We start from the raw sequence: 27,039 nt of genomic DNA, 5'->3' as shown, positions 1-27,039 counted from the left end.
TTAAACCCTAAAACAGGTTCATAAAACCCTAAATTATCATTTTGGCCGATAAAAACACTTAAATTGTTGACTTCTCATTGCAAAATGGTGGAGGGGGAACTCACTCCAATTGACAAATGCTTTTTTTTTTTTATCAAAAGGAATTGTATTCATTTGAGAAATTTTACATCTAAGATTATCAAACTCGCTGGTTACAAAATAAAAAGGTTTTCAGAAACTTCTGTGCTTTTTTTTTCTTTTTCTTGGTGAAAAAAAAAATTGGGCTGTTACAAGGTAGAATTTATCCAAATTGACCACTCATTTTCTTGCAGATGTATGACATTTGTTTCAACATCAGAGTTGAAATCTATTTATAAATCACATTAAAGAGTTGTAATAAAATTTAAAAAAAAAATAATGTAACTTGTAAATGGACCTCAACCTTTTGATGTGATATTAGGACACATGTCACACATTTACAAGAAAATAGATGATCCATTTTCTTGTTAGAAATTGACTAACAAAAATATACTGAATATTGGACAATTGCAAGGTAGAATTAAGTTTTCAGAAACTTCTGTGCCTTTTTTTATTTTTTTCATGGTGAAAAAAGCTTTTGTGCTGTGGCAAGCTTGAATTCGTACCAACCTTAATGTTATGAAATCTAGACGACTTAAATCAGAATACGAAAATCCTGCAACCGTAATTTCAGACTTGGGGGCTACAAACAAATTCATCGGACTTCTGGTCTCCGGTCTCCCTTCCGGCTTCTTCGCTGTTCCTTCCATCTAGGGCAACCACTGAACAGGAACCGATGAACAAGTCTAAATACTATCATGCACTCACTCAATTCTAAGTAAGAACAGTGGGTTTACATTTTTGAAAGAAAATTGCATGCTGAATCCGTTATCAACCATCTGACTTCATGATTTTTCACATATTAAAAAATGTTTTAATGGCACAGACTAGTGCTTTTGAACCACTTTAAGATGAAATCCAGAAGAGAAACACAGAGTTCAGCACAAAAGGATTCCTTTTCCACAAGAATGCAAAATTCTTTCTTTTATCATAAGATAAGTGGATACCATCTAACATATCCACCCAACGCATTTCATTCGATTCAAACAGAGAACATCCCCTAATAGGGAGTAAAAATGCCCTTTTCACTAACATTTCTTTTTGTTGTCAATCTGTATAAATCACGGATACAAGATTTTCAAGCGGCAAACCAAACAACCAGCATTTCTTCCATGAAAAACAACAACAACCAACACCACCAACATGGTTAAGGTGGTATTAACCAGCAAACCTGATGTGTCTGATATTAATGGGGAGACATTGTTGACTTGACCCCCCAAAAAAAAAGGAACAAAAGGAAAAAAATTCACTATACTTGAGTTTCTGTGTTGCGTACTGTGGCTTCTCTCATCTTGGATACATCATACATATTGTCAATGCCTTAGTCATGATTGTCTCTGCTTAAAAGACTGGACCTGTTGCACGCTAGATTCTGAGGATTGAACTGACTCCCCATTCTTCCTCTTCCCATTTCGCCTCTCATACTCCTTCTGGAGCTCCTCCAAACGATTGGATACCTAATGATTAGCAAGAAGACATCCAAGATAAACAATAGAATGCAAAATAGCAAGCAACAAAAATGTAGAGGCAAATAAAAGGCAGTCTGCGGTTTCAAATCAATTTGAAGTTTCTCAATGTTCATGAAACAGGAAAAGAGAGGGCGGGGGCAATCTCTTTCCACACTCTTTTATCTCTACATGTGTTTCGCATCACTTCCCTGGATTGATTTGACAAATTTCAAATCTCTGATGTAATGCTTCTGGCATTTAATTATTCAAATTAATTCTCTAAAATCTAGCACTTTGAGATTAGCTCAACACTCCCCCTGCACCCCCCCCCCCTCCCCCTCTTCCAAAAAAAAACCTCTCTTCCTTTTAGAAAAAGATTGTTACTTCTTATTCTAATAGTGAAAAATTATTGGTGGGAATCCTTTCTAACCAAACATCCAATTATGGTAAGAATCAAAGGCAACCAGCAGTTACTAAACATGGTCTTATTTTCCTTCTGTTTTAGGAAAGGGTCAAACTAATGTGGATAAAGCAGGGTAAGACCTCAGCTAAGTACTATTGTTTTATTTCAAGCTATAAAGACATTCCCAGTGCCCAGAGAGAGGTTATGGATCATCAACAGAAAATTCCCCGATGAACTGTATCTCTCATGGGATGCAATTCACCTTAACAACAGGACCTCACGAGACAGGTGATAGGAACCCTCTAATCCAATGCTAAATTTGATAACAAAAACTCAGAAATTCACAAAGATAGCTGGTTTTAATGGTGCCAATCACCCCAACACCTCACGATGCCCCTCAGCCTACGGCTGCCCAAACATTCATTCATATAACCTTCAATGCCCTCTCACTCAATTTCCCCTCTATTTATTACCCCTCAACTAACCCTAATACTCTCTCTTGTCCACATGGCGTCATCCTAGGGCCCCAACACTACCGGCCCCTCGAAATTCACCTTGTTCTCAAGGTGAAGGAAATTTTGAAATTTGGTCTTCACTCTTCACATGCTTGCCACATAAGCATGCTAGTTCAGTTTCTCTTGAAGGACAGCCGTCCTTGGCATCCCATACACTTGGTACTCCCACAATTCCAAGCAGCCCCATATGAAGGAAAAACCTTGAAAACTTCAGCTAATGGAAAGAACACACCAGGAATAGCCATCCGAACTGGTTCAGCTGAAAATCAATAAAAGAAGGAACAATATAGAACCCAAAATCTAATGTACTGAGTTCGGCATCAACATATGAATTAAGGACTTGCAGCAGGGTGTCATCACCACTCTCCGTATTGGTGTTGGCAACTAATGCCCCTCAGGTATTGAAGACAATGCCTTTGTTCCCATCAATAACCGGAAAAAACATGTTCGTCAACATGCAATTAAGTTTGCAATGGGCTGTGGCTGCCCAAGAATGATCCCAACTAATATCCATAAGTATCCCAGGAGGACAAATGGTGTCAATAGTCCCAAACAAAGCAGCACATGATTCCATAGCTCTCTGAGTGGCATCAACACTTTCTAGAAATCACATAACGTTAAGGGCAAAATCCACAAATAAGGGATCCTTCGAGCAACCAAAAGACTTAAGGCTCTTTTTGGTATCAATTCTCATTCTCTATTATGCCTATTTAAAAGAAATAAGTACAAGAATTCATTATTGGTCAAGAATGAAAAATGGTTTGGTGAATTTTGTCAAAATAAAAAATTGTTAGAAAATGATAGTGAGCAAGTGAGATAAGAGGAAAGAGGAAAAGAGTATGGTTTTTTATAAAAGAATGTGTATTGACTATTTTACCTTCATCTTAACCATAAAATTATAAGTAAACATTTACATCTGTGGTGTGAGCGTAATCTCAGACGCTGGACTTCCAAATCCAGCTCTCTTGACTCGATTTGGAATGCTATTTAATTTATGTTTCCTCTAAAATCATTGGTATCCCCCATCCCCCGGTTGTTGATTCCCCAAGGAACAAGCTCATTGTTGCTTCCTGGGGGCTCAACTCCCAATTCCATCCTTCTCTTTGATCCTTTCTTGTTTGGATCCTTCTTGTAGTTCGTTGCTTTGTTCTTTTTAATATATTTATTTATTCATCCAAAAAAAAAAATTTAAATGAAGATAATGAAACTCTCACCATAATCCATAATAGGCAAAAAGTTTATTATGGATTTTGAAGGTTTTCTATTATTTTAAATAAAAACAAAACGGATAATAGATGCCAAACAATTTAAAATAATAAAAAATTCTCATAATTGAGAATGATAATTGATACCAAAAAGAGACTAAGGGAAATTGACCAAATCTATCTGTAAGCCTCTAGCAAACCCTAGCGAACTGGTTCCGCTACTTTACCTTTGAGATGATCCACCAAATATTGAAGCAGTTTTGGTAATCCAAAAGGCAAGCCTGGTACAGGGCCTATCTGCACCCAACCTCTATACTCGTGGCCATCATCATAGTAGCCCTCGTCTTTGGTGATGGCAAACTAATGATCGGTGCCTGAATGGGTTACCTCAAGGAGGTCTGCATGGCGTATGCACCCATCGGGGTCATCATTGACTACGAGGTGCAATGCCATCGTCGTCGGGCTCGGAAGGGCCTTCTCCGCCTCAGTTGTTGGCCTCTGGTTGTTGTTTAACAAACCGGAAAAGCCCCTTTGTCACGCTTGAGTGTCCTAAGAGAGAGCTAGAGGTAGGGGACGATAGTCCGGTCACTTTGGGGTTCAGATGGACCATGGACTGGGTGGGTACTCGATTCGAACCGGTCCTTGGGTTGGCCCTTATTCCATGTTTACTAGTTGGGTCTTGGTTACTAAGATGTTGGGTTGGACTTTGAGTTAAAGGAATGCGTTGGGCCCATAGTGTTGCTTTTGAATCGGTTAAGCCTAACCTCTTAACCCCATAGGTTAAGAAAAACAGGTAGGAAATCGGGTTATTGAAATAGGATGGGCTTGGGATGAATGGAATGGGCTTGGCCCAAAGGGGTTTCTTTGGGAATCTAGCGGCCCAATCTTTGTAATTGGTTCACCTGGGCTTAAGAGGTCCTCGGTATTTAGACCTCGAACTGAACCAGTGAACCAGCTGAGAGGCGGTTCAAATAAAAGAGCCTGTTTTACCCTCTCTTTTCCTTGTTCGACGAGCTGCTACCCTAACTGCTGCCTGCAACTTTCCGCCGATTACACCTAGACTCCTTATATGCCTCTTCTCTTCACTGCATCTTGATTTAACCGCAGGATATTGCTCCTCCACTCTGGTCCGGTAGGTATCCTCACTCAAACCTATCTTCGTCTTTCTTCTCCACATTCGGTGAGGCGTGACTTCCGTAGCCGGCGCATACTCCACCCTCCATTTGATGCTTTCTTCTAGCCTTCTCTAGAGCCTGATTTGATGATTCATTCACATTGATACTATCCTCAGATCAACCAATTGGCGTCTATCTCCAGACTTGATCTCGAGTGTCTCCCGTTGCTAAACTCACACCTCAGGGCTTCTTTGAATCCCGTCAAAGTAAATTCTGTTCAATTCTTACAATAGATCCAGTTGAGTGCCTCTCTTACTAAATGTTGGATTGCCACCCCCATCCACTGCTCTTTCTTGATCTGCTTTTCCCAACAGAACAGACGAACCTCTAGAGTCTAGAATCCATCTTTGAACTTCTCCTTCAGCAGAAAATGAAGACAGTGCCATCACCTCCCTAGGATCGTAACTGGTCTGATACCAATTTGATAGGAACCCTCTAATCCAATGCCAAATTTAATAACAAAAACTCAGAAATTCACAAGATAGCTGGTTTTAATGGTGTTAGTCACTCCCAACACCTCAGCCTAAGGCTGCCCAAACATTCACTTATATAACCTTTGATGACCTCTCCACTCAATTTCCCCTCTATTTATTACCCCTCAACTACTCTCTCTCCTCCACATGGCGTGGCATCATCCTAAGGCCCTAACAACAGGTGTTTTCTCCTATCACCAAGACCATTGACCAACAAAAAGATTGCTGATAGGAACCTCACTGCAGCTGAAGTTTGTTAGAAAGTAAGCATTAAATAATCAAAACAAGAACTGAACTTGAACAAAGAAAAGAGAGAAGAGAGATGAAGAACTAGTAGAAGAGGCTTGTGATTCTTGCTTAAGAGTCTAGAATCACATAGCCCTTTTATTTATAGCTTCTAATGAATCTAATACAACTTGAGAAACAAGTAATTGTCCTCTAGAAAAAGGAAACAAAAAATTACAACTTTAATAACTTCCTAGCTCCTAAAATAGAAAATTCTGAAAATAGAAACTACCACCAAAATAGTAACTATGCTTTCTAAAAACTCCCAAAACTTATGTAGCAAGACTCCTACATTAGAAATAGAAACTATGCAGTTGTTACTGTTCATGTGAACAGTATTTACTGTTCACGTGAACAATAACATGAACAGTAAAATAGTCCAGACTTGCATATACTTCAACACTCCCCCTAAAGCTGGAGTGTACACAAAGAAAACTTCAGCTTGCACAATAAGAATAAACTTGAAAGGTAGCACCAATCTTGAATCATGTAGCAATGGCAAATGTCAATAAAAATTGAGAAAACTTCACCCAGGAAATAATCAACACCAACTTAAAAAAAAACTTTAATTCTTCATGTCAATAGAACCATCCAATAATAAGAACAATCGACGATGTTGAAGACGAACAAAGTCCATAAGTATAACAGGATCAAAGATACTATCCATATTATGCCGGTAGTAGGAGAAATATCCACACTAAATCTTCAAAATTGCAACTCCAATGTCCATAAGTATAGCAGGATTAAAGACACCATCCACATAATGCCGGTAGTAGGGAGAAATATCCATACTAAATCTTCAAAATTACACTCCAATGTCCATATAAATGCTTCACAAGAAGGCAAGTAATAGGCAAAGTATAGGTAGGTAAAAGGCAATATTGATTACTGTGGATCAAGTAGGTAGGTAAAAGACAGTATAGGTTACTGTGGACCAAGTAGGTAAGGTAGTATGGGTTACTATGGACCAAATAGATAAGGTAAAAGACAGTATGGGTTACTGCGGACCAAGTAGGTAAGGTAAAAGACAGTATAGGTTACTGCAAACCAAGTAGGTAAGGTAAAAGACAGTATAAATTACTGTGAACCAAATAGATAAGGTAAAAGACAGTATGGGTTACTGCGGACCAAATAGGTAAGGTAAAAGACAGTATGGGTTACTGCGGACCAAGTAGGTAAGGTAGTACGGGTTACTACGGACCAAGTAAGTAGGTAAAAGGCAGTATGGGTTACTGCGGACCAAGTAGGTAAGGTAAAAGACAATATGAGTTACTATGGACCAAATAGATAAGGTAAAAGACAATATGAGTTACTGTGGACCAAATAGATAAGGTAAAAGATAGTATGGGTTACTGCGGACCAAGTAGGTAAGGTAAAAGACAGTATGGGTTACTGCGGACCAAGTAGGTAAGGTAGTATGGATTTCTACGGACCAAGTAGTTAGGTAAAGGACAATATAGGTAAAGACATGTAATGATATCGTTGTAGAATGCCATAAGTTGAGGACAAAGATCTTCACAAATAATATCCATCAGCACATCTTGAGTAGATATAGAATAAGATACCATTCTCCCCCTCATGTGTAGCATTACATGTGGACAATTAATGATGACCAGTGACAAGCATCTTAAAGTATGAACACAAAAGAAACCCAAGAAGGAAAAGTAGTAGCCACAAAGCAGTGTATTATTCACCAATAAAGTTGATCAAGCAGCAGAAAATCATCTCACAGGACAAAGTCTTGTGCACCAAGGGGGAAAAAAATTCTAGACCACCGCTAACCCTTAGGCAGGAGCAAATTAGATAAAGAAAAGAAATTTATTAAACCAGCTTGGAATCTCAAAATTGCAGTAGTCGTTGTAGCAATCCACTCGGAAGAAGTGCAATAACAATTGCTGCAAGAGCAGATAATATCAGATCTTGGACCATAGCAGCAAACTTCTGCTAGATTTGAAACTCTAACAAATCTCGATATAAAGGAAAAATAGTCTTCTAGGTCTTTGTAGAAGTATTAAATAAAAAGAAGGCTAAACTTGATTCTGAAATAAACAATGGAAGAAGTAGTAAAGCAAGAAGGTAGCAACAGAATTTTTCAGAAGAGAGAAATTCAATGAAACAGGGGTACTAGTATAGGGCTTGCAACTAAACTTATAGCACAAACAATGGAAGACAATACTTAGGTCTTGCAATTCGAATTATGGGCATCTCTTTGCAAGAATCAAGAGGAATCCCAAGACATCAGTATAGTGCAGATTGAACTTTAGATTTGCACACAAAAAAAGGGTAGTAGCAGCCTCAGTTGAATCAAATAGGTAGACATATCCCCAAAAAGCTTAGGGCCTTTTTGTAGTATTAATACATAGATACTTGGTGCTTCAAAAGTTAAAGAAGAAGGACAGCCATGCACAATTACTGCAGCGAAGGTTGGGGCTGCCCTAGATAAGAAAAAGGAAAAAAAAGAAGAAGAAAAAAATTGGGCAGCCAAGAGAGAGAAAACGGTCCCTAAGTTGATTAAACTTGCTCTGATGCCATGTTAGAAAATAAGCATTAAATAATCAAAACAGCAGCTGAACTTGAACAAAGAAAAGAGAGAAGAAAAAGAAGAGAAGAGAGATGAAGAACTAGTAGAAGAGGCTTGTAATTCTTGCTTAAGAGTCTAGAATCACATTGCCCTTTTATTTATAGCTTCTAATGAATCTAATACAACTTGAGAAACAAGTAATTGTCCTCTAGAAAAAGGAAACAAAAAATTACAACTTTAGTAACTCCTAGCTCCTAAAATAGAAAATTCTGAAAATAGAAACTACCACCAAAATAGTAACTATGCTTTCTAAAAACTCCCAAAACTTATGTAGCAAGACTCCTACATTAGAAATAGAAACTATGCAGTTTTTACTGTTCATGTGAACAGTAACATGAACAATACAATAGTCCAGACTTGCATATACTTCAACAAAGTTAATTATAAAAATTCATTGCTCTAAAAGCCTTGACTATAGCAAACAACAAAATAGAAAAATACATTTTAATAGTAGTAAATTCACATTATACAAATAAAATAGGACAAGAGAAAATTCAAGAGGCTTGTACGGATCAAGATAAAGATAACATGCCAACTTGATATTTTGGCATTATCATCACAAACACTAAGAACATCCCGATTTCTCTTTGCAAGGAAGAGTGAATCAGGGACTAAGAAAAAACTTTCTATTAAATATCCATTGCATATATCCCAAACAAGACAGAAGTGAGGAGAAATACATTTAATACAAAAGGATAGAAGATTGAATACAAGATACCTTAATGGAATAGGCCATAGGTAATAGTGTATCTGGATTCAAGGCATCCTCAGGGAAGTTCCTCAAAGCATGTATGAGCTTCTCAAAAGGCAGTTTTACCTGATCAACCAAATGAAGTCCTCAAATTAGCACAAGCAACATCAATACATTATTTTGCCCTTGCCAGTGCTAGAAAAAGTAATATTAGAAAATCAAAAGAACAGTCTCTGAGGCTGATTTTTTTTCTTTTCTTTTCTTCTTCTTTTTTTTTTTTTTTTTTTTTTTTTGGGGGGGGGGGGGCGTGAGTGCGGGAGTTGTGGTGTAACTTTAAGTAGAAGCAGAAATACTCACCAAGTCATTCTGACAGTATTTCAACAGAGCCAACCCAACTTGAAAAACAATCTCAACACCCTGCCCAAAAATTACTTTTTTGTGAACAGTGGCAAAAGTTAAATTGACGGAAGAAAATTGTAATTAGAAACCTCAAAAAACAAATCCAGTTAATATCCTTTGATGCATCATAGAATGCAGATCAGAAACTGTGGCAAGTACAGAATTATCACTAACCTCAAATAGAAAGACATCCCAGATCCGAAGGGCCAAATGGAAAGGAAATGAGTATGAGAACACAGTTATGAACCACTGACTTGCATACATGCTAGGATTAATCATTTCCCGTGAAAAATGCTCACCCAGCGCTGGCAAAAGCTCCCTCACTAATTGTTCAAGCTGGAAAAGGTATTGTTGCACAAGTGGCAGTCCGACCTGCTCCAGCAGCATGAAATTCATAATTCCAAGATTTAAGGTAATTTATATAATTGTTATTGGGTGTATAAGAGGCTTCTAGATAATAATGAATCATGACTCTATTCAGCAGTCAACAGGTGTCCATATCAAGGAATTTCATTACCAGGACACCAAAATAACCACTAAGAAAACTTCAATTAATGGTATGAACAGAATTAGACATACAATTTGCGAGACTGCTGCTAAATACTTTATTTGAACTCCGCAAGATACTGAAAGCACGTTAACATAATTTACCCATTTAAGTACATATGGAATATTCCCATCTTTTAGAATGGTCTTGAAGAAAAGTTTCTGCTGATCTGACTGTTCACTCCATCACCATTGGATGGGATTCATCCAATCCATAACTGGATAGGTCTATCACATAGTATCATCATGCCCTCACGAGATAAGCTCTTTTTTTTGTTTGGATCGGCAGATCCAGAAGGATCAGCATTGCAAAATCTGATACTGAACCTAAAATCATTCTCTATCACTAAACACAATGTTATTCACCAGAAGAACCATCAGAGCAACCTACTTTCCTCATACATGGATGATGTAACCATGGTTGGGGCCCCCATAATTGGGCCCCAAAAACAAGACCCAAAAAGGCCCAATCCAAAGCTGGCCAAATACCCTAGGGGTATTTTGGTCATTTTTCAGCAATTTTAGGGATCAAGAGGGATCTGGTTGGAATTCCCTCGATCCAATGGTCATGGATGTATCTATACATTTATGTTTGGGTTTGTTTTTGTCAAGTTATTGAAGAGTCCATGTCAGAGTAGGAATCCCAGTTAGAGTCCAATTTTCAAGGACTCCTACTGGTAAGTAGGTTTTTTTTCTTTCCTAAGTATCTATTTAAATAGTCCTTTCTGGTTTTTATTTAGAGATTGAGTTGTAAAGGGAATCCTATGCTAAAAAGGATCCCCTAGTTGAGTCTTATTAGGAATTAGGAACTTGAGTCCAAAGAGATTTTATTTCAAGTTGTAAGGCTATAAATAGCCCCCCTCTCATTGTCAATGAAATCAGATCAGAAAAAAAAAAATTCAAATGCTTGGGTTGTGGGGAAGAAACCCTGTGGCCTGGGCTAAAGAGTGCTTAAGTTCTGGAAATTTATTTCACCATCATCTTCATCTTCATCCCTGCAGCAACCATTAATTCCTTCACAAGGGCAGCCCCAACTTCGGCCACAACTCCAACAGTCCACGAACAATCAAGTAAGTACAACCCCAGCCCCTCCCCTACCCAGCCCTTACACGACCCTCCCTCCCCCCCCCCTTTTAATCCCTGCGGGCAGCAAGCCCTCACCCCCAACCTCTCTTTTCCCCTTGTGGCAGCAGCCAGTCCCCTTCCCCCTCTTTCCCCTTTCTTTCCTTTCTTGATTCTTGCAAGCTGCATGAGAAACCAAGAAGCCCTTGCAGCCCCTTTCTTGAATTGCAGAAACTTCTGCAATTCAGCTTGTTCTTGATCTTGCGGCAGATCTGAAAAACACAAGAGAAAAGAGAAGAGAAGAAAGAAGCAAGATAAAGAGCCAAGATTCTTGAAAATCCCAAGAAATCCTTTATCTCCTAATCGCAAGTTTCCCTATTTACCTTCACTAATTGTTAAATCCTATCCCATCCCACCCCATAAATTGAACTGTTTTGCCTCCAAAGTTTTCCACCCACTGGGGATTGCTTAAACCCTAATTTATCTCAAACCACCAGCCTATTTAACATTTGTTAACACCCTATCTTATCGCCAACCTTACCCATATTAATTTGTTATAACCGTGGTTCATCCCATCCCTTTACCCACAAACCCTAGTTCACCCCATCCTCACACAAACCTCCCATAACCAAGATACACAATATTTTGCCCAACCAGGATTTTGTTGACCTAAACTTATTCAAAACCATCCCATACGGAACCCATAATCTTTTGATCATCCCAAAACATACCCAAACCATCCCATCTTGAATATAACTGAAGTCCTAAACCCCAAGGACATCTCAGTTGATAGCTGGTTCCACTTGATAAAGACCTTGAAGACTGGCCCAGAATCCTGGGTTATATCAATGGATGAGCATGAATAGGACATAGCCTTTACTGGGACAGCCTCTGATAACTTTCAGAATCACTGGAAGTTGCTTTCCATGCAAATTGTAATTAAAATGTAACTTCAGCTATTCTTCTTTCACTTTTCCCCTATTCTCTTTTCTAGGAGTAAATTACTCTGACCTCTCCTGGTCTTACTGAACCTCCAGTGTCATAGCAACTATTCACACCCCCTGAATGCAACTGTGTTAGTATTTTTTTTAAAAATTGCTATTATGACTGAAATACCCTTACATGGAAGTTGGGATTGTTCAAAATCCATGGGCAACTAAAAATAAAAAAAAATAACAAAGCTGTCCCTATCTTCTTCCCCAAGCCACCACAACAGAGAAAGCCATGAGAGTTTCAACGTGAACTTGAATCACTGCCTGCGACTTTCGAGAACCTCCACCAGCCACCATAATACTTGAAAAATGATAAAACAGTCATCGTGGATTTTTCATTTGGCCAGAAAAAACACTGAGATCCCTTCATTGTTCAAAAGAATTAAGAAACTGAAAGATAAAATCAGTTTCAGATATTCAAAACATCCATTAATAGCACTCAAAACCCATCCATCAATGGTTCCATTTATTGTCACATTATTAAATCAAATTCCTTCACAATATCCAAAAGCATTGTTGGAACAGGGAATGGTTGCATCTCAGTCAATCAAGCACAAGTTGTGCAGGTTGGACAAAAAGAATGAGAGAACAGCCAGGGAGTTGCAGACTGGATGGAAGTAGGGAATGGCTTGAAAGCCATGTTAAAAACAATTATTCCAAATTTTTTTGCAAGCTCAACAGCTCAATCTCCTAAACCTTTTTTTCTTATTTTTTATGTACACCTAAAGACGCACTAGAAAGAAGAAGCCCAATGGATCAGGCCAATAAATGGATTAAGGATATAATCCAAATCAGTCCATGGCTTTCATGGGCTAGACTACTCTAATGGGTTAAGAGTCAGCCTACATATTATGATCTTCATGGGCTAGACCTAAGCCTCCATGACTAGTCTAATGTAAATGGAAACGTGAGAGATGTATCAAAGTCAATAAAAGGGGCTATAGTGTAAAATAAGAAATTATATTGTCAAAGGAGTTTTCCTTTGTCAAGAGTTAGGTGTTCTTCAATCTATGTTAGGTGGGTGTCAGCTAGTAGTTGGTTGATGTATTTAATACCTACATCTTTAGATTGACAATATAAAGGAACTTGTGTAAGAGGGCTGACCAAGTCACTCATCAATTGAAACCAATAATTGCTTTGCAAGCCACTCTTCTCAATACAAAAACCTTGTGTTTAATCAAGGTAGGTTGGTGTTCGGTCCAATTGGTCCACCTTGCGGAGTGAAGCCCAGGTCTTGATTTATTGTCTTGTCTCTCAATTCCCTCAGATTGTTCCTTCAATTTCTTCATCTATTAACAAGTCAAGTAGGTGATCTATTTTCTGTATTAGTAACCAACCAGATTTGTCCATCCATTTTACATCAAAATTTCAGGGTACCTTTGCTCATCTCTACTTGATAATCTTTAGCCCATCCTATTTTAATTCTGGTTTATAGATCTTCCTCCACCTTGTGTTCGCAAATCTGTCCCATTTATCATAAAATGTTGTCCTAAAATTACACCCAAGGCATCACCCCAGGTCTTCGTTTGTCTTTATGCAATAAATAACCTTTTGAAAATGAAATTCATTCTCTGTGAAAAGATCTTGTTTGGTTACTTTGGCCTGCCAAATACAGTACTACATTACTTTTACTCCACCTCACTACCGTCATCTCTTCTCCATGGACCCACACCCTCAATCTCCCTTGACCTTGTTGCTACCACCACCACCACCTTCCTGTACAACCCTGTCATACAACCACCATTTTCCATTTCCCATGCACAGAGGAGCCAACAGTAGCCCCCAACAAATGATACAACACTGAAGCCACCGCACTGTTGCCATAAATTATGTAGATACAACTGAGAGAGCTTCCTTGAGAGCAATTGATAAGGACTAGAATGGCCTTGCTCTAAAAAAGAAACTTTAAAAAGCAATATTGATGTAAAACATTTCCAGGCGCAGCATGGAGCATAGGGTTGCTCCCCCAAACCCTACACAGTCCCTAATCCCACCAAGTGCATTTTGGTCGTTTTGGTAACTTTTGTTGAGTAAATGAGTTCAAGATAAGGGAGTCATTGGGCCCATCATGTTAGTGGGACCCTAGAACTGCTTTTAATTTGAATTTGAATCCTTATTTTGTAAGTTATTGGAGAGTCCGTGTTAAGGTTGGTTTCCTTGTTTGTGAAGGAGTCCATTACAGTTGTCCTAGTCCTTGCAAGGAACCAAAATCTTCTCTTAGAGATCAAATTGGAACTCTCTAGAGTTGTTATGAAGATCCTTCTATAGGTTGAAGTACTACGAGTTTTATTTTGAATTGATTTTTAAGTTAAAGTCCAAGTTTGTTTTCTTTTTGGAAGTTAAGTCCTATTATGTTTTCCTTCATGTAGGCCATAAATAAGCCACTTTGCATTGTAGCAAATCAGTCTTGAGCTATTGAATAAAATCTGACTGATGGAAGAGTGGAGTCATGGGCTCCTAAGAGGAATCCCATGCATGGCTCTGTGTGATAAAATTCTGCAATTTCTTCTCCAATTATCCCTCCTTCAAGCCTGCGGCAGCAACCCAACTCAAGCATTACAGCATCTCAAGTCCCTCCACTCGAGTAAGTCCAAATCAGCCCCTCCCCTACCCCCTTCCTAACCACATGCACCCCTTCCCCTCCCCCTTTTCTACCCTCAGAACTCGGCAGCAGAAGCCTCCCTCCCCTCTAAACCCTAGATTCCCTACCCCATTCAACCCCTCCCTTCCCCCATAGGATCACACCTCCCCTAAGCCCTATTTGGCTATTTCTACTTTTAGTTCCCCCACCTATTTGGCTATTTCTACCTTCATCTATTAGGTTTTTGTAATTTTTCTGCAATTCATCTTCAACTTCCGGAAAACTTAAACCCATACCCTAGCCGATACCTCTACAGTTCCAATCCAACTAGGAGACCTATTTTCCAAACCTAACCCTTGGAGGTTAATTCTGAAATTACAAAAATGAAAAACAGCAATAATCCTAGACTAGCTGAACCCCAGAATCCTTCCAATTAACCCTAGAACCCTTTAAATCTAAACCCTAACTTCAAATTCAATCCTCATAACCCAATAACAGCAAAGAATAAAGCTTGGAAGCCTAAAACCCGAAACCTATAAGCCTGGCCGAAACCTATTCTTGCTCTAACCTAGCCATAGCTCCTACCCTTCATTAAAGAAACCCTATACAGAAGGTTATTTCAGCCCTAGAAGACTGCTGGTTGTCAGTGAAGAAAATCCTGGGGTGAGCTTGATTCTAGGCATTATTTCAATAACTAAACCCTAGAATTTGGTTCACATCAAATATCCTCTTGACCATTTGCAATTCTTAAAATTTTGCAGACATAATTGCTCTTCGAAAACAGCTAACTTTTCAACCATGCTGAGTAGAAGTTTGGTTTCCAAATAGAAGAGCCACGTGAATTTGTGCCTATCTGAAGATGCAGCAAACACCAACAGTGGAAAACAGGAAACTCCAGAAAAGGCCATTTTTGGTTGAGAGACTAGGTTCACTTACAGGCAGAGAGACAAAAAGACAAGCACAATGAAATTAGATCAACTGATTTTAAATTTGCTTTTTCCTGGTTCTAAATTCTAATAGCACCATTAATCCCTGTTGTCAAGGCGTTGCCTAAGTGTCACCTAGATTTTCTGGCCCTTTACCCAGTGTCCCCTCTCCTAGGCAACGCCTTATCACCTTGCTGGGTGTTGCCTTGGTTCTCATTGCCCTCTATCACCTTACCTTGTCGCTTTGACAATTATGCCATTAATGGAGTCACACGGAGGTTCTTCTGCAGTTCTCTATTGACTTCTCCAAAATGTGAATCAGCACAGACACCTTCATGCATTGCCTAGATCTCTTCCACCACCTCTCTCTCCTCCCCTCTATCTCTGCAGTTTTTTCCCTTTTTACTTCCCTAGGAAATTTAAGCTCATCACCGAAGCATCAACTTGAGACCACCGAAGACTTCCTTAGGTTTTCCCAACAGGAACGCCGGGGGGAGGGGCGCCAGGTTAGGGTTGAGTTGAGAGATTTCATGGAAGCCAGCAGAGAAAAGAGGTCAGAGACAATTGGATTCAGTTAGTGTTCCATTAACGCAAAGTTACGAGTTATATAACTTCCTTGAGGGGGAAACCGGTTCATCAACCCCCTCATGATCCATGAGTAGTATGGTCAATAAAAAATTATTTCCAAATTTAGCCATACCTAACCTTAAGATACTAACAAATTCGGGTTAAGTGCAATAAAAAAGTTAGAAAAGTAGGGGAATTCATGGTAATTTTACTAAAAGACTTATTAAGAAGAGAAGAAAGGGATAAAAACCTGACTTGGACACAAGAAAACAACTCTAGAATTGCAATCGCCTTGTATATGTAAGGACACAAAAAAAAAAAAAACATATTTATCCAGTATTCCATATAAGATCCTAAAAAATGGACAACTAGGGTATGGGACAAGTCATCTTATGGAATCAAAGACACCACCAATTACTTCACACGATCTACAATGCTGAATGGAGTACAGCATGGCCAAATAGCCTCAATCAAAAAACATGGAAAATGAGGCATCTTAGCTGGATTTTATCTCACCATGTAGTTGTATACTTATATCCTCCATAGATATTAAAGATTGATTCATAATTTAACTTCAGCATGAGTAAGCTGATACTAAGGATGAAATTTTCAAGAAATTACCAAATACAGTCCTTCCATTGGGGCATGGACGGCTCCTTTCAACAAAGCAACCAATAGCCAAAATGCATCTTCTTCACTCATATATAGAAGTAATAGGCCAGCCAAAAAACCCATTCCCTGCACGGGATACAACTTAAGTAATCAAATATACTCCAGGAACTTCAAACTGGTAGTGAACTGCTTTATCAACAAAGTAAACAGTTATCTGAAACATCGGGACTTGAGTTTAACTACACCGAACCTGAACATATCCAACATCTCTGTCAAACACAGAGTATGCTTTTAAGACATTGTAGAGTGACCTTTGACCTGGCCCATGTCTCTGCTGAAAGAAAACATGCGAAGGAAAAGTACGAGAAATATCTCGAATAATATCCAGTTCTGAAGTTGATGTTTCATAGATCAGTAGTTGCTGCATTATGAACCAGCTTAATCAGGACACCGGGAGTGGGCGGGGAGGGAGAGAAAAACAGAAACAAAATACCAGCAAGGGAATAATAGGAGAATCGACAAACATACCAGCATCCAATATTCCAATCCAACATATTAAAGGAACCATCATACAAATGGAGAAAATATCCTGCTACATACACTCAGTAGAGTACCATAGTTGACAGAGTAATACAACTGAACTCCAAGTACCATAGTTGACAGATTAATACAACTGAACTCCATCTTAATATCTCCCAACTTGAGAATAATCAGTAAATATTGCTCTAAAACAAAAATGTATTTGCATCTCATCTTGAGACCAGGGCACTGGGAAGAGTTAAAGAAAACAAGGCAACTAAGGACCCTGGGGTCCTAGACACCCAGGCAATGCCTTCATTACTATGAGTGGAATCAAGTCAGTACACAATAGACAAGGAATTAAATACGGATTCAAAGCCAGCACTCCAGCCACAGAGAGAACAAGATCTTTCTGTTGTCCATGTGTTGAAGTTTCTCTCAGTAGTAGAGTCCCACATGTGATCTTCTTGTTATGTAACTTCATCACTAGTTTTGTGCAATTAGTTCAAGAGTCACCAACTCATTCCTCATGTAACCAAGTAAATCAGTTGGCCCAGTGCCCATCAAAATTAATTTAATGAGAAAAAGGAAGACAGCCAAAGGATAGTGGATACTGGGGTTTTTTTCCTTCTTTATTTAAATAGGGGTAGAAGTAACACACACATATAACCACATGACAAATGAGAATTAACTTCATCAACTAAATTTGAATTCAGCAGTTGGAAAGTGAAAAACACAGCATGGGCCTTATCATATCAGCCACTACCAACAAGTATAGATTTTTAAGTTTCATCCCTCAAATAAGTGAGTTTCTAACCATAGCTGCAATTAGGAGATCATGGAACAAATCCAAACCATTCTATTAAAAGATTTCAAAACATCACATCAAATAACATTCTCATTTACCATTACCAATAGTGATTCAATAAAGTTTTTAATAATTGAAACAATCATTAAGCTTAAGCTTTGCAATATACACAAGAAAATGCAGGAAGCAAACCATTTAAGAAGACATAAAAGATCCTTATAAGCATTTAATTATAGACAATGCAACACAACATGTGGCAAGTACCAAATATAATAAATGTAGATATTCGAAGACCAACATAAAAGAAAAAGATTGGAGGGGTTAGGGAATTGATGCAAATAAAATGTACTTCAAGCAAAAAAGCTCCATGAAGGAGGGCATCACATCGCATACAGTTCCACAACTGAACCTGGTAAATGCCACACCAGCTCCAGTCTGGGTGTGTTACTCATTCACTCGAGACCTCAAATGTGGGGATATTGAGTCTAATTTTGTTTCTAGCATCCTCAAATTAGGACATTTCTATTCTAAGATTATTTCTGTAACTAAGGAAACTCATCTCTACATATTCGATAGGTTCCTATTAGTTGTTTTCTTCTGTCTTCATTTTCTAACCTATACTGTACAAGGCAACCCAATTACTAATTTTCTATTTTACTTTTCTACAGGCATTCTGGTCCTCTATATATTGCAAGCTCCATAGAGTATAGCCCCTACAATTTCAAAGCTGAATGAAGATTGGATTTTGTGCGTTTCTTAGACATGAGATGCTGACCTAAATGTATAAGCCAAAGGTGAGGCCTTGGTCATATCCTTCTTTCCCCTTTCCCTATTAACTGAATCCCGATGATCTCTACAACTAATCCCTGAATGTGTTCAAGCCTTACTGCTAAAGTTGTATTAGATCTACCAGAAAACTTATCACTGATTACAACAAGAATAGCTTGAAGTCCAATACAAGCAACCTATTCCGGGGGTTCTTTTACAGTAACTGTTTTCTTTCTTCACTCAATCTGTAGTAGATCATTTTGATGATTGAGGAGCTTCATCTACTGTTAGAATCAAGGTTCTAAAAACAGAATCAGGGTTTGATCCTCACCAATTCCCATCCAGATTAGATCACATCAGAACTAGTGGAATCAGTCCCTAAAAACCCTAGAATTTACCCTCAAAGCCCCCAAAAAGCAGCTATTCTAGGAATTTGGGCCATGAATCAGCAAGAATAGGGAATGGCCACAGCCAACCTGGATCCAATTCCAATCTTTGATGGTCAGAGGTAGTATCCTTCTCCTACATTAAACCTAAGTTGAACTGCGTCCACCAGTTACATCTGCAGAAATCAATGATCCTAATTATGATCCTACTTACTAGTTTCAATGCGGTGTCAATAATCTTTTAATCTGAATATAAGATCCCAGTCAAACTTTGGGAATTGTTCAGCACTTTGTAAGGCCTATTCCAATTTGTTCAAACTCCATCCAATCCCTAGTTTATTAGATATCAAAATACTTCTATTCCGGTCCTGCAACAATACCCCGTGGCTCCACCTGGTGCGTGGATCCTACAGCTGCTGTGTTCTGAGCCTATGAGTCCCATATATGGATGAAATGATGTACCTCATAAACTCCTGGGTTCATTAGCAAGAGGTCTCGACTTCCAGAGATCAACTGCCATACCAGACCCCTTAAACAATCAGGAATGCCCTTTCTGATGCGCCTTTTAACCACATGAGGTTTTCTTCTGAGATAATGTTTCCAATCACTTCCACCAACACCAATCATCTTTCTCCATTTTCTGACCCGCCTTTCCTCCCTGAAAATGAAGAATATTTATAAGCAAACCAAATGTAAAGGCTAATAATGAAAAGCAAAACTATTTTTCAAGAAACATAATGGAATAATAAGTTTAAAAGAAACATCCTGGATTAGACTACCTATTTAATCTAAGGAGAAAAGGGAAAAATTATGGACAAATCTGGAACCAGCACATTACCATCAGCGAAGATCTAACAAAGTGCTAAAAGAAATGAGAGTTATCATATGGAATTTTCTAGGTCTCAGTGGTTCCAGATGTTGTGACCTATTCGGAGATGGCTATCTGGTTCAGGAAGGTGTTAAAGAGGGCTAGCAACCTCCTGTGTCTTACCACATCTCTGCACCCATTACATCACAAATATGCTTCAGTTTAAAAATATCTGGGTTCAATTTTGGATTATCAGGATTAAAGCAAGCAACAGATTGTTGGATTTGGGAACGTGGATTCGAGGAATGTTTTCGCTTGGGTTTTACTACAAATCCTTGGGCTTTGCAGGAAACCTAATTTGGGGTTTCTTCATGGGTATGAGGTTCTTCTTACTAATTAAAGTTAATTCGTTTCTTAATTAAATGACTAATGCTTTGTGGAGGCTCTTCTTGGTTTTGCTGGGTGCCTAGGCAAGGAAAGGTTTGATAGAACATCCATTGCAATGTCCATACTTTGCGTCATAAGAAGATGCTTTGAGAGATGGACTAGAGCGTCAAAGGATTTCCAAGATGTTACTGCCCTTATGAGTTCACAACTCGACTTAATTTACAGTATCGGCACTCCGATATGTATATTCTGTTTACAGTTACAAATTCAGCTATTCTTTGCATAGAGATACACTCTGATCATACTGTTGGAAACTACTCCACCCTGTCCTAGCTGCTCCTACTCCAAAAAGGACTAGCTTCTTTTTTTTCTTCTGCATCAACAGATTAAGAAAATGACATCTGTAACAGGAAAAACAATGATTGAACTGAGAGCTATGATTCACATCATGAAAGAAGTAATAAGAACAGTTAGATCTAGATCTTCTTAAAATACATCCCCTCGTCGCTAGGCCCTTGACAAGTAGTTGGGGTTGATCTTTCCGAACTTAAAAACGTAGGATTCCAGGATGATTGAATATGACTTCCAATTACTTCTTACAAGGAGACGGGATCCTCTTCACTCTGATCATACTGTTGTAAACTACTTCCATCTTTCATCTAATACAATAATTCTCTTTTGACTAACATAGAAGATGCTGGGTATTTTATGTGGGAAAAAAGGTTTTAAAAAACAAACTATAAGAACCAGTTTCAAACTACAGCAACAGGAATTTCCACAATAATGTTCAAGTTCAGGTTATACAACTCTACTCAACTCAGTTTTTCCCCCACTAAATGGATCAGCTACGTGGATACTTTTTCAGATCAGTTCCAAGACATTAATTTATAATTCAGATCCATTCAAATAGTCGTTTATAATGTTGCACAATCTAATATGATTTGACATAGGAAACGCTCTTTTCAATCCTAGGCAGGAAAGGGAAAATGATGCACATACAAAACTCAGCCTAATCCCAGCTAATGGAGGATGGCTACATGGATCCTTTTCCTTCAATCAGCTCCATTCATAGCCACATTTGCCACTAGTTTTTCTTTGTCACCAATTCTAGAGTCATTTAGGCCTATCCCTGGCTCTTTTCACTCTTTCAGTCTAAATAATATCACCTCTCTGCAGTGGAGCATTTCCATTGCACTCATCCATTCCACTTCTAGAGTCATATAAACCTACCTCTCCTAAATATTATATTCAGAGTTGCAATAACTAGATAAGCATAAAACTAATGAGTCGTTCTCCAAAACAGAAGAGTTACAACATGAGAGGAGAAACTAATATCACATAGGAATCAATTCAGTCTGATGCTAAGAATCCCAACAAAAGCGATTTAAACCCTAAGAGACTGATGGAAATAGTTAGAGATTGCAAGAAAGTTCTCGATATGGTCTTCACTGACCTAGAAGACACTTACAATGGTCTCCCTAGAGAGTTAATCTCACATGTCCTAGAGAAGAGAATATTTCAATAGTTAAAGATATGTATAACAGTGTGATGACAAGTGTCAAAACTATGAGGGGTCAAAATAGTGAATTCCTAATTACAGTAGGGCTATATCAAGTATCAGTTTCAAGTCCTTACTTGTTTGCATTTATCTAGATTATTTAACTAGAGATATTCAAGATCAAGTTCCCAAATGTATGCTTTTTGTTGATGATATTATTTTGATGGATGAAACAAAAACAACAATTGATGCCAACTGGTAGTTACGGAGGTCAAACGTGGAATGAAAAGGTTTTAAAATAATTAAAATGAAAACTAAGTAAACGGTATACAAATTTAGTTGCAAGCAGAGTATTGCATGTTATGACAGCAGAAAACAAGCCCCCGTAACATCAGGAACATCAGCTAGATAAATGAGACAAGACTAAAGCTTCAAGAAATTTTGGAGAGTGCTGCCCAGAGAACAAATCGCAGGCAAGATATTCAAAAAGTCTAAACCACAGACATGTTCTTTATGTAATCCGGCTTTAGAATCTTCAAGCCTTCATAACCTTGTTTAGAAGGTCTAGTTCACGCTTATAACACAAATAACTAAGCACACAACAGTTGACAGGTAGCATTGCCAGACTCCAAATATCCTCCGAGACAACTCTCAAAACCAGCAACTTTCTAATTTCAAAACAGTGCAATAGTTTAGAACCCCAGAAACAGAGAAAAGAGAAGAAAGGAACAAGAGAGACTATGAAGAGGAGAATGTGGAGAGGAGGAAAGAGAGATCTTACACAACTCTCCATTCCCACCTTATCCATTTCTCTTCTTCTCCACCGATTCTTCTCTCTTCTTTCTGTTCTTTGTTCTTTCTAGTTATTTCAATTATAGTTATGTTAATCAATTATTTTAGGCACCTAAAACCAGACATAAACAAACAAGGTGATATAAAGGATGGTGTTTCACAAAGAATCAACAAAGGATGGATAAAGTGGAGAGATCAGTCAGTAAATTTGTGTCATTGACATCCATTCATTTAGGACTTAAGAGGAAATTTTCATACAACAGTCAACGGTCACCATGATGTATGGTGCAGAATGTTTGACAATAAGAAGCATTGCTTACATAAACTCAGTATAATTGAGATGAGGATGTTGAGACGGATAACTGGCATAAGCAGGAGAGCAAAGTAAGAAATAATTAAACTAGGGCTGATTTACGTGCAACTCGGGCCCATTATGCGCCATAGAAAGTCATTTAAGGTGGCACAGTCAAATTTAAGGGATGCTTTAGATGCTCCATTAGCGATCTGAAGCTGAATGGAGTTAAAGATCTAGGGGCAGACCTAAATGAACCTAGGATAAGTGGTGAGGAAGGGCATCTAAAGCTTAGGCCTTGGATCAAGTATGACCTTGAATAGAGCCGATTGCAGGGTAAGGATCCATGACTCCAACCACTGTAGAGACAGTTTTCACCATTGCTCAAAATGCCCCCAATTATTTAACCTAGTTCCAGAAAAGATCAGTGAATGGTTTCGCTTAGAGCCCTACAAAACAATTACCATGGGTCATCATCTCTCAAGAAAATCAATCGTGTGACACAGTAAGATGAGGGATTGAGAAGGAACTTTTCCTCTGCATGTACTATTGCAAAATGAAAGCAAAAGAGCATGTAATACTTCATAATTCCTACAAGTTTTTGGAAGCTTCTTCAAATATTGATAATTAATTAATAACATTTTATGGAGAAAAACAACTCAATAATGCAGTTAATGCGGTGTGATGCTTCTAAATCGCATGCTCAACAAGAGGTCTCGAGTTCAAACCTCAAAACATGTTTATGAAAAACAAATCTCAACCATGTTTACAATTATTAAACAAAGATAACATCAAGACCTTACAAGAAACCTGAGTTACATCAGTATCTGTCCATATAAGTAGGTCCCTCTAGATAGAAGCACAACTGAAAAGGTCTAGTAGCATAATGTATTCATCCTCTACCATTTTGTTCTAGAAACCCTATTAACTGAAGCTGTTGAAGTTAAGAATGAATCTAAAAGCATTTGGTGAAAGAAAAAAACAATGCTTAAACTAGCTAAAAAAATGTCATGTTACATAATTCTCTGTGACCCTTTAATAACAGAAGAATGTCATTGTTACATAATTCTTTATGACCCTTTAATAACAAAATAAATGTCATGTTACATAATTCTCTGTGACCCTATAATAAGCTTTTATTTTTTTCTCTTTCCTTCTTATATATGTAGGGACCGGGTGCAGGGGTGAAGAAAACAAAGTGGGAAGGTTGGAAGCGAAAATGCAAAATCATACCTCTCGTGTTCATGCGTAGACCTGCTTTTGGTTAAGCTTTCGGGTGAGGTAATCGTCTCCTGCTTTATAAACCCAAACCTGTCCACTGCTTTAATAGGAGGAATGGGGCCAGGTTCCAAATCATCTATTGTTTTCCTCTCCATTCCACTATCTCAAATAGTTCCTTTCATTACAGATGGAAATTGACAAGGTCATTCTTTGCCCCAAGATGAGAACCAGTCACAGATTAGGGCATCTAATTGACACAGAAACAAAAATAATAAATTTGTAAACTAAGCAGTGCAAAACTGAACTAGAAAAAAAAATTCATGGCACTGAGACTTTTAAAAAACACAAACAATAATATCAATCGCTACCCGATAAATAGTGCTACATTGGTTATATCATAATTTTAACTACAGAAATGAGAACTGTTGAATCAACCAATCATGGAAACATTTAAAGTGCAATCCTTCTGAATAGAGGATAAGGAAATAATAATATGTATAGAAATATATCTCCCAATTAGAGACAAATGAGGAACAAGGTCAGAAAATGTGCTGTTTATGCCACTTAGGTACAATTGTAAGTATAATTCCAAGTATATGAGCTAAATAAACCAAACGAAGAGCTCCAAGAAATTATGTTGACCTACAAAACCCATGATCTCGATTAAGAAAACCAAGGAACTTATCAAAAATTATAAAACGAATCTAAGTAGCCAAAAAGACTGGTCAATGACATTAAGACGCATCAAACATATGAAAATAGAGATCAGTTACCATGACAATGAATGCTATTGAATGCAGAGATAATAAACTGATCGCAAATTGTGAAGAACTTAAACAAACCCACGATGATCAAGGTTATCTACGAAAAAGTCTGACGTCGTTGTTCTAAAATCATAACAACAGGATATCTTCTGACTATAATTTAATTGGGTTCATCTTATTCATCCAAAAAGAAAAAGGGTTCTCGGTATCAAAAATATGCTCGAACGGGAGAAATGTTGACCCAAAAAAAGATCGGTTGCTAGATATGAATATATATAGATTGCCTGTGATAAACGATGAAACTTCAAAACCCACCTCTCAGCATGCCTTCTTGTGCGAAGTATATTGAAGAGAAAACACAGAAGTCAAGATGAATAGAACGCAAATACGTCAATAGTTCCTTCGATCTTGCTGGTGAGACCCTCAGATCCTTAAACCCTTGATTCATCAACGACCAGAAATACTTCTAAAAAATAATCTAGGAAAATCGTCCTTGGTCAACCATGATTTACTCCACTGATTTTCCCATCCCTCCCCGATATAAAACATGCCGCGGCGGCTGGATTCATAATACAAAGTAAAATTCATGATCGTCCAATAGACACAGGTCGAACCGCTCATCCATGGAAGGTATTACGCATTTTAATGATTCAATCCATTTGAAAAAAAAAAAAAAAAAAAAAAATATCAACAACAGATTTGCCTGAATTCTATAAATGGGATCGTTTTATTTTATTTTGTTTTTTAGGATATAAATCGTTATGGGCAAAGGCCGGGGGAGGGGGTTGGGGAATGCAGTTTGGCCTGATCCTCTATAGATCCAATAGAGATTAGAATAAACATTTTGGTCCAGAGAGAGATTAGTGCCTGTCCCGTTCAATCTCTATAGCCTAATGCTCAACTTTACTGTGATATGTTTTTTTTTTTTTGCCAACAACAAAGTAGTGATAAAATTAAATGAAATAGTTTTAAGTCATAAGACCTATACAAACGAGAAGATTCCACAATAAACAAAGGTGGTAAACTCCACCAGGATCTGTTTAGAGATAACCTGCAAGCACCCTTATCAAGGAAATCCGCAAAGCCATTGCTAGTTCTATGAATATAACTAAAAGAAACTCTAGGAAAAAAATAACAATACTTCAAAATATTTACTAATAAACTGAGACACATTAAATCTAAAAATGAGTGGAGACCCTGGAGAGCATTAACAACAGGTAAACAGTCCAAATGAATATACAAATCAACCGCTCATAATGACGAGCTTATAATAATGTCATCTCTAATTGCTTCAAGTTCAACTAAGGTTGCTGAAGCACTATGACCACATTTGCTCTGAGCCACGACAAAGCCACCATTATAATCCCACATGATGCACCCTCTACCTCTTTTGTATGAAATACTATTCCAATATCCATCAACAAAAATTTGAAAAACAACAAGTTCTTCATAAATGATATGACTAGGCCTTGGAGAATGATCCCCATGAGCCATTTGAAATTCCAAAATATAAGATTGTATATCATCCGTTGTAATATGAAATTCTAAGTACTGTGATATGTTGATTGGACCAAATTAGTTTTTATTTTTTTATTTTTTTTTTATTTTGTTTTCTATTTAGTCCTGTGTGACCCCATTCTTTATGAAGAAAAAAAAAACCCTCTTCTTCTACATCTTGTTGGTTGTTTTTTTTGGGTAAACCTACATCTAGTTGAAATACTATTTATTTAGATTTAACACCTACATATATAAGTTATCATAGTTTAGAAGTTATATCGTTCTACCAAAAAGAATAAGTTATATTATAGTGTTAGCATTATGATTATTTTTTATCATATGATATAGATTTACTAATAATGTATAAAGTCGAGGTTTTCTTCGTTTATTTTACGTACATCCAAATTGAGATATTCTAGTATTAGACAAAACATATGGACAATAATAACAGCTGGGAAGTTATACGTCTTTCCTTCATTTATATATATATATATATATATATATATATATATATATATATATATATATATATATATATATATATATATATTATATATATATATATATAAAAAAAAAATTACCATTGTCTTCTGGACCATAACTAAGGTACTAATAAGATCCTACTCTTTATTTTGTAATTCTAAAATTACCAAGTCAAAACACAGTAAAATATTAATTAAAAAAAAAATCATATTAAGTACAAATTTTACAGTTGTATTTT

The 27,039-nt window shown here is 37.6% G+C and overlaps 1 protein-coding gene across 2 annotated transcripts; it reads right to left on the bottom strand.

The window, feature by feature from the left end:
- Positions 1-1,393: 1,393 nt before the first annotated feature.
- Positions 1,394-25,598, bottom strand: LOC149025688 (uncharacterized). Of its 2 annotated transcripts, none has more exons than XM_089145877.1 (9): positions 25,137-25,598; positions 24,070-24,304; positions 19,522-19,717; positions 16,829-16,999; positions 16,588-16,704; positions 9,467-9,664; positions 9,251-9,310; positions 8,921-9,019; positions 1,394-1,574 (listed from the first exon to the last, which is right to left on the bottom strand). In XM_089145877.1, exons 2-9 carry the CDS (start codon positions 24,210-24,212, stop codon positions 1,443-1,445), a joined length of 1,116 nt encoding a protein of 371 aa, XP_089002003.1. In that variant the 5' UTR covers positions 24,213-24,304; positions 25,137-25,598; the 3' UTR covers positions 1,394-1,442. The 2 variants fall into 2 exon arrangements, with proteins under 2 accessions (XP_089002003.1, XP_089002004.1); XM_089145878.1 differs by lacking the exon at positions 25,137-25,598 and adding an exon at positions 24,831-25,114.
- Between the last annotated feature and the right edge of the window lie 1,441 nt (positions 25,599-27,039).

The sequence above is a fragment of the Hakea prostrata genome, chromosome 2, assembly GCF_041222555.1.
Source record: "Hakea prostrata isolate BN-2017 chromosome 2, UWA_Hpros_2, whole genome shotgun sequence".
NCBI classification, from domain to species: domain Eukaryota; kingdom Viridiplantae; phylum Streptophyta; class Magnoliopsida; order Proteales; family Proteaceae; genus Hakea; species Hakea prostrata.
This window is presented reverse-complemented; position numbering and strand designations above follow the sequence as displayed.

What these genes read in the sequence shown, in the direction of transcription:
- LOC149025688 (XM_089145877.1), bottom strand. Translation starts at nt 24,212, where the DNA reads ATGGAGAGGAAAACAATAGATGATTTGGAACCTGGCCCCATTCCTCCT. An exon ending in GAGATGTTGGATATGTTCAG is followed by an intron (nt 16,705 to 16,828) that starts GTTCGGTGTAGT and finishes TATCCCGTGCAG; the next exon opens with GGAATGGGTTTTTTGGCTGG. An exon ending in CAATGGAAGGACTGTATTTG is followed by an intron (nt 9,665 to 16,587) that starts GTAATTTCTTGA and finishes CTGCTGGAGCAG; the next exon opens with GTCGGACTGCCACTTGTGCA.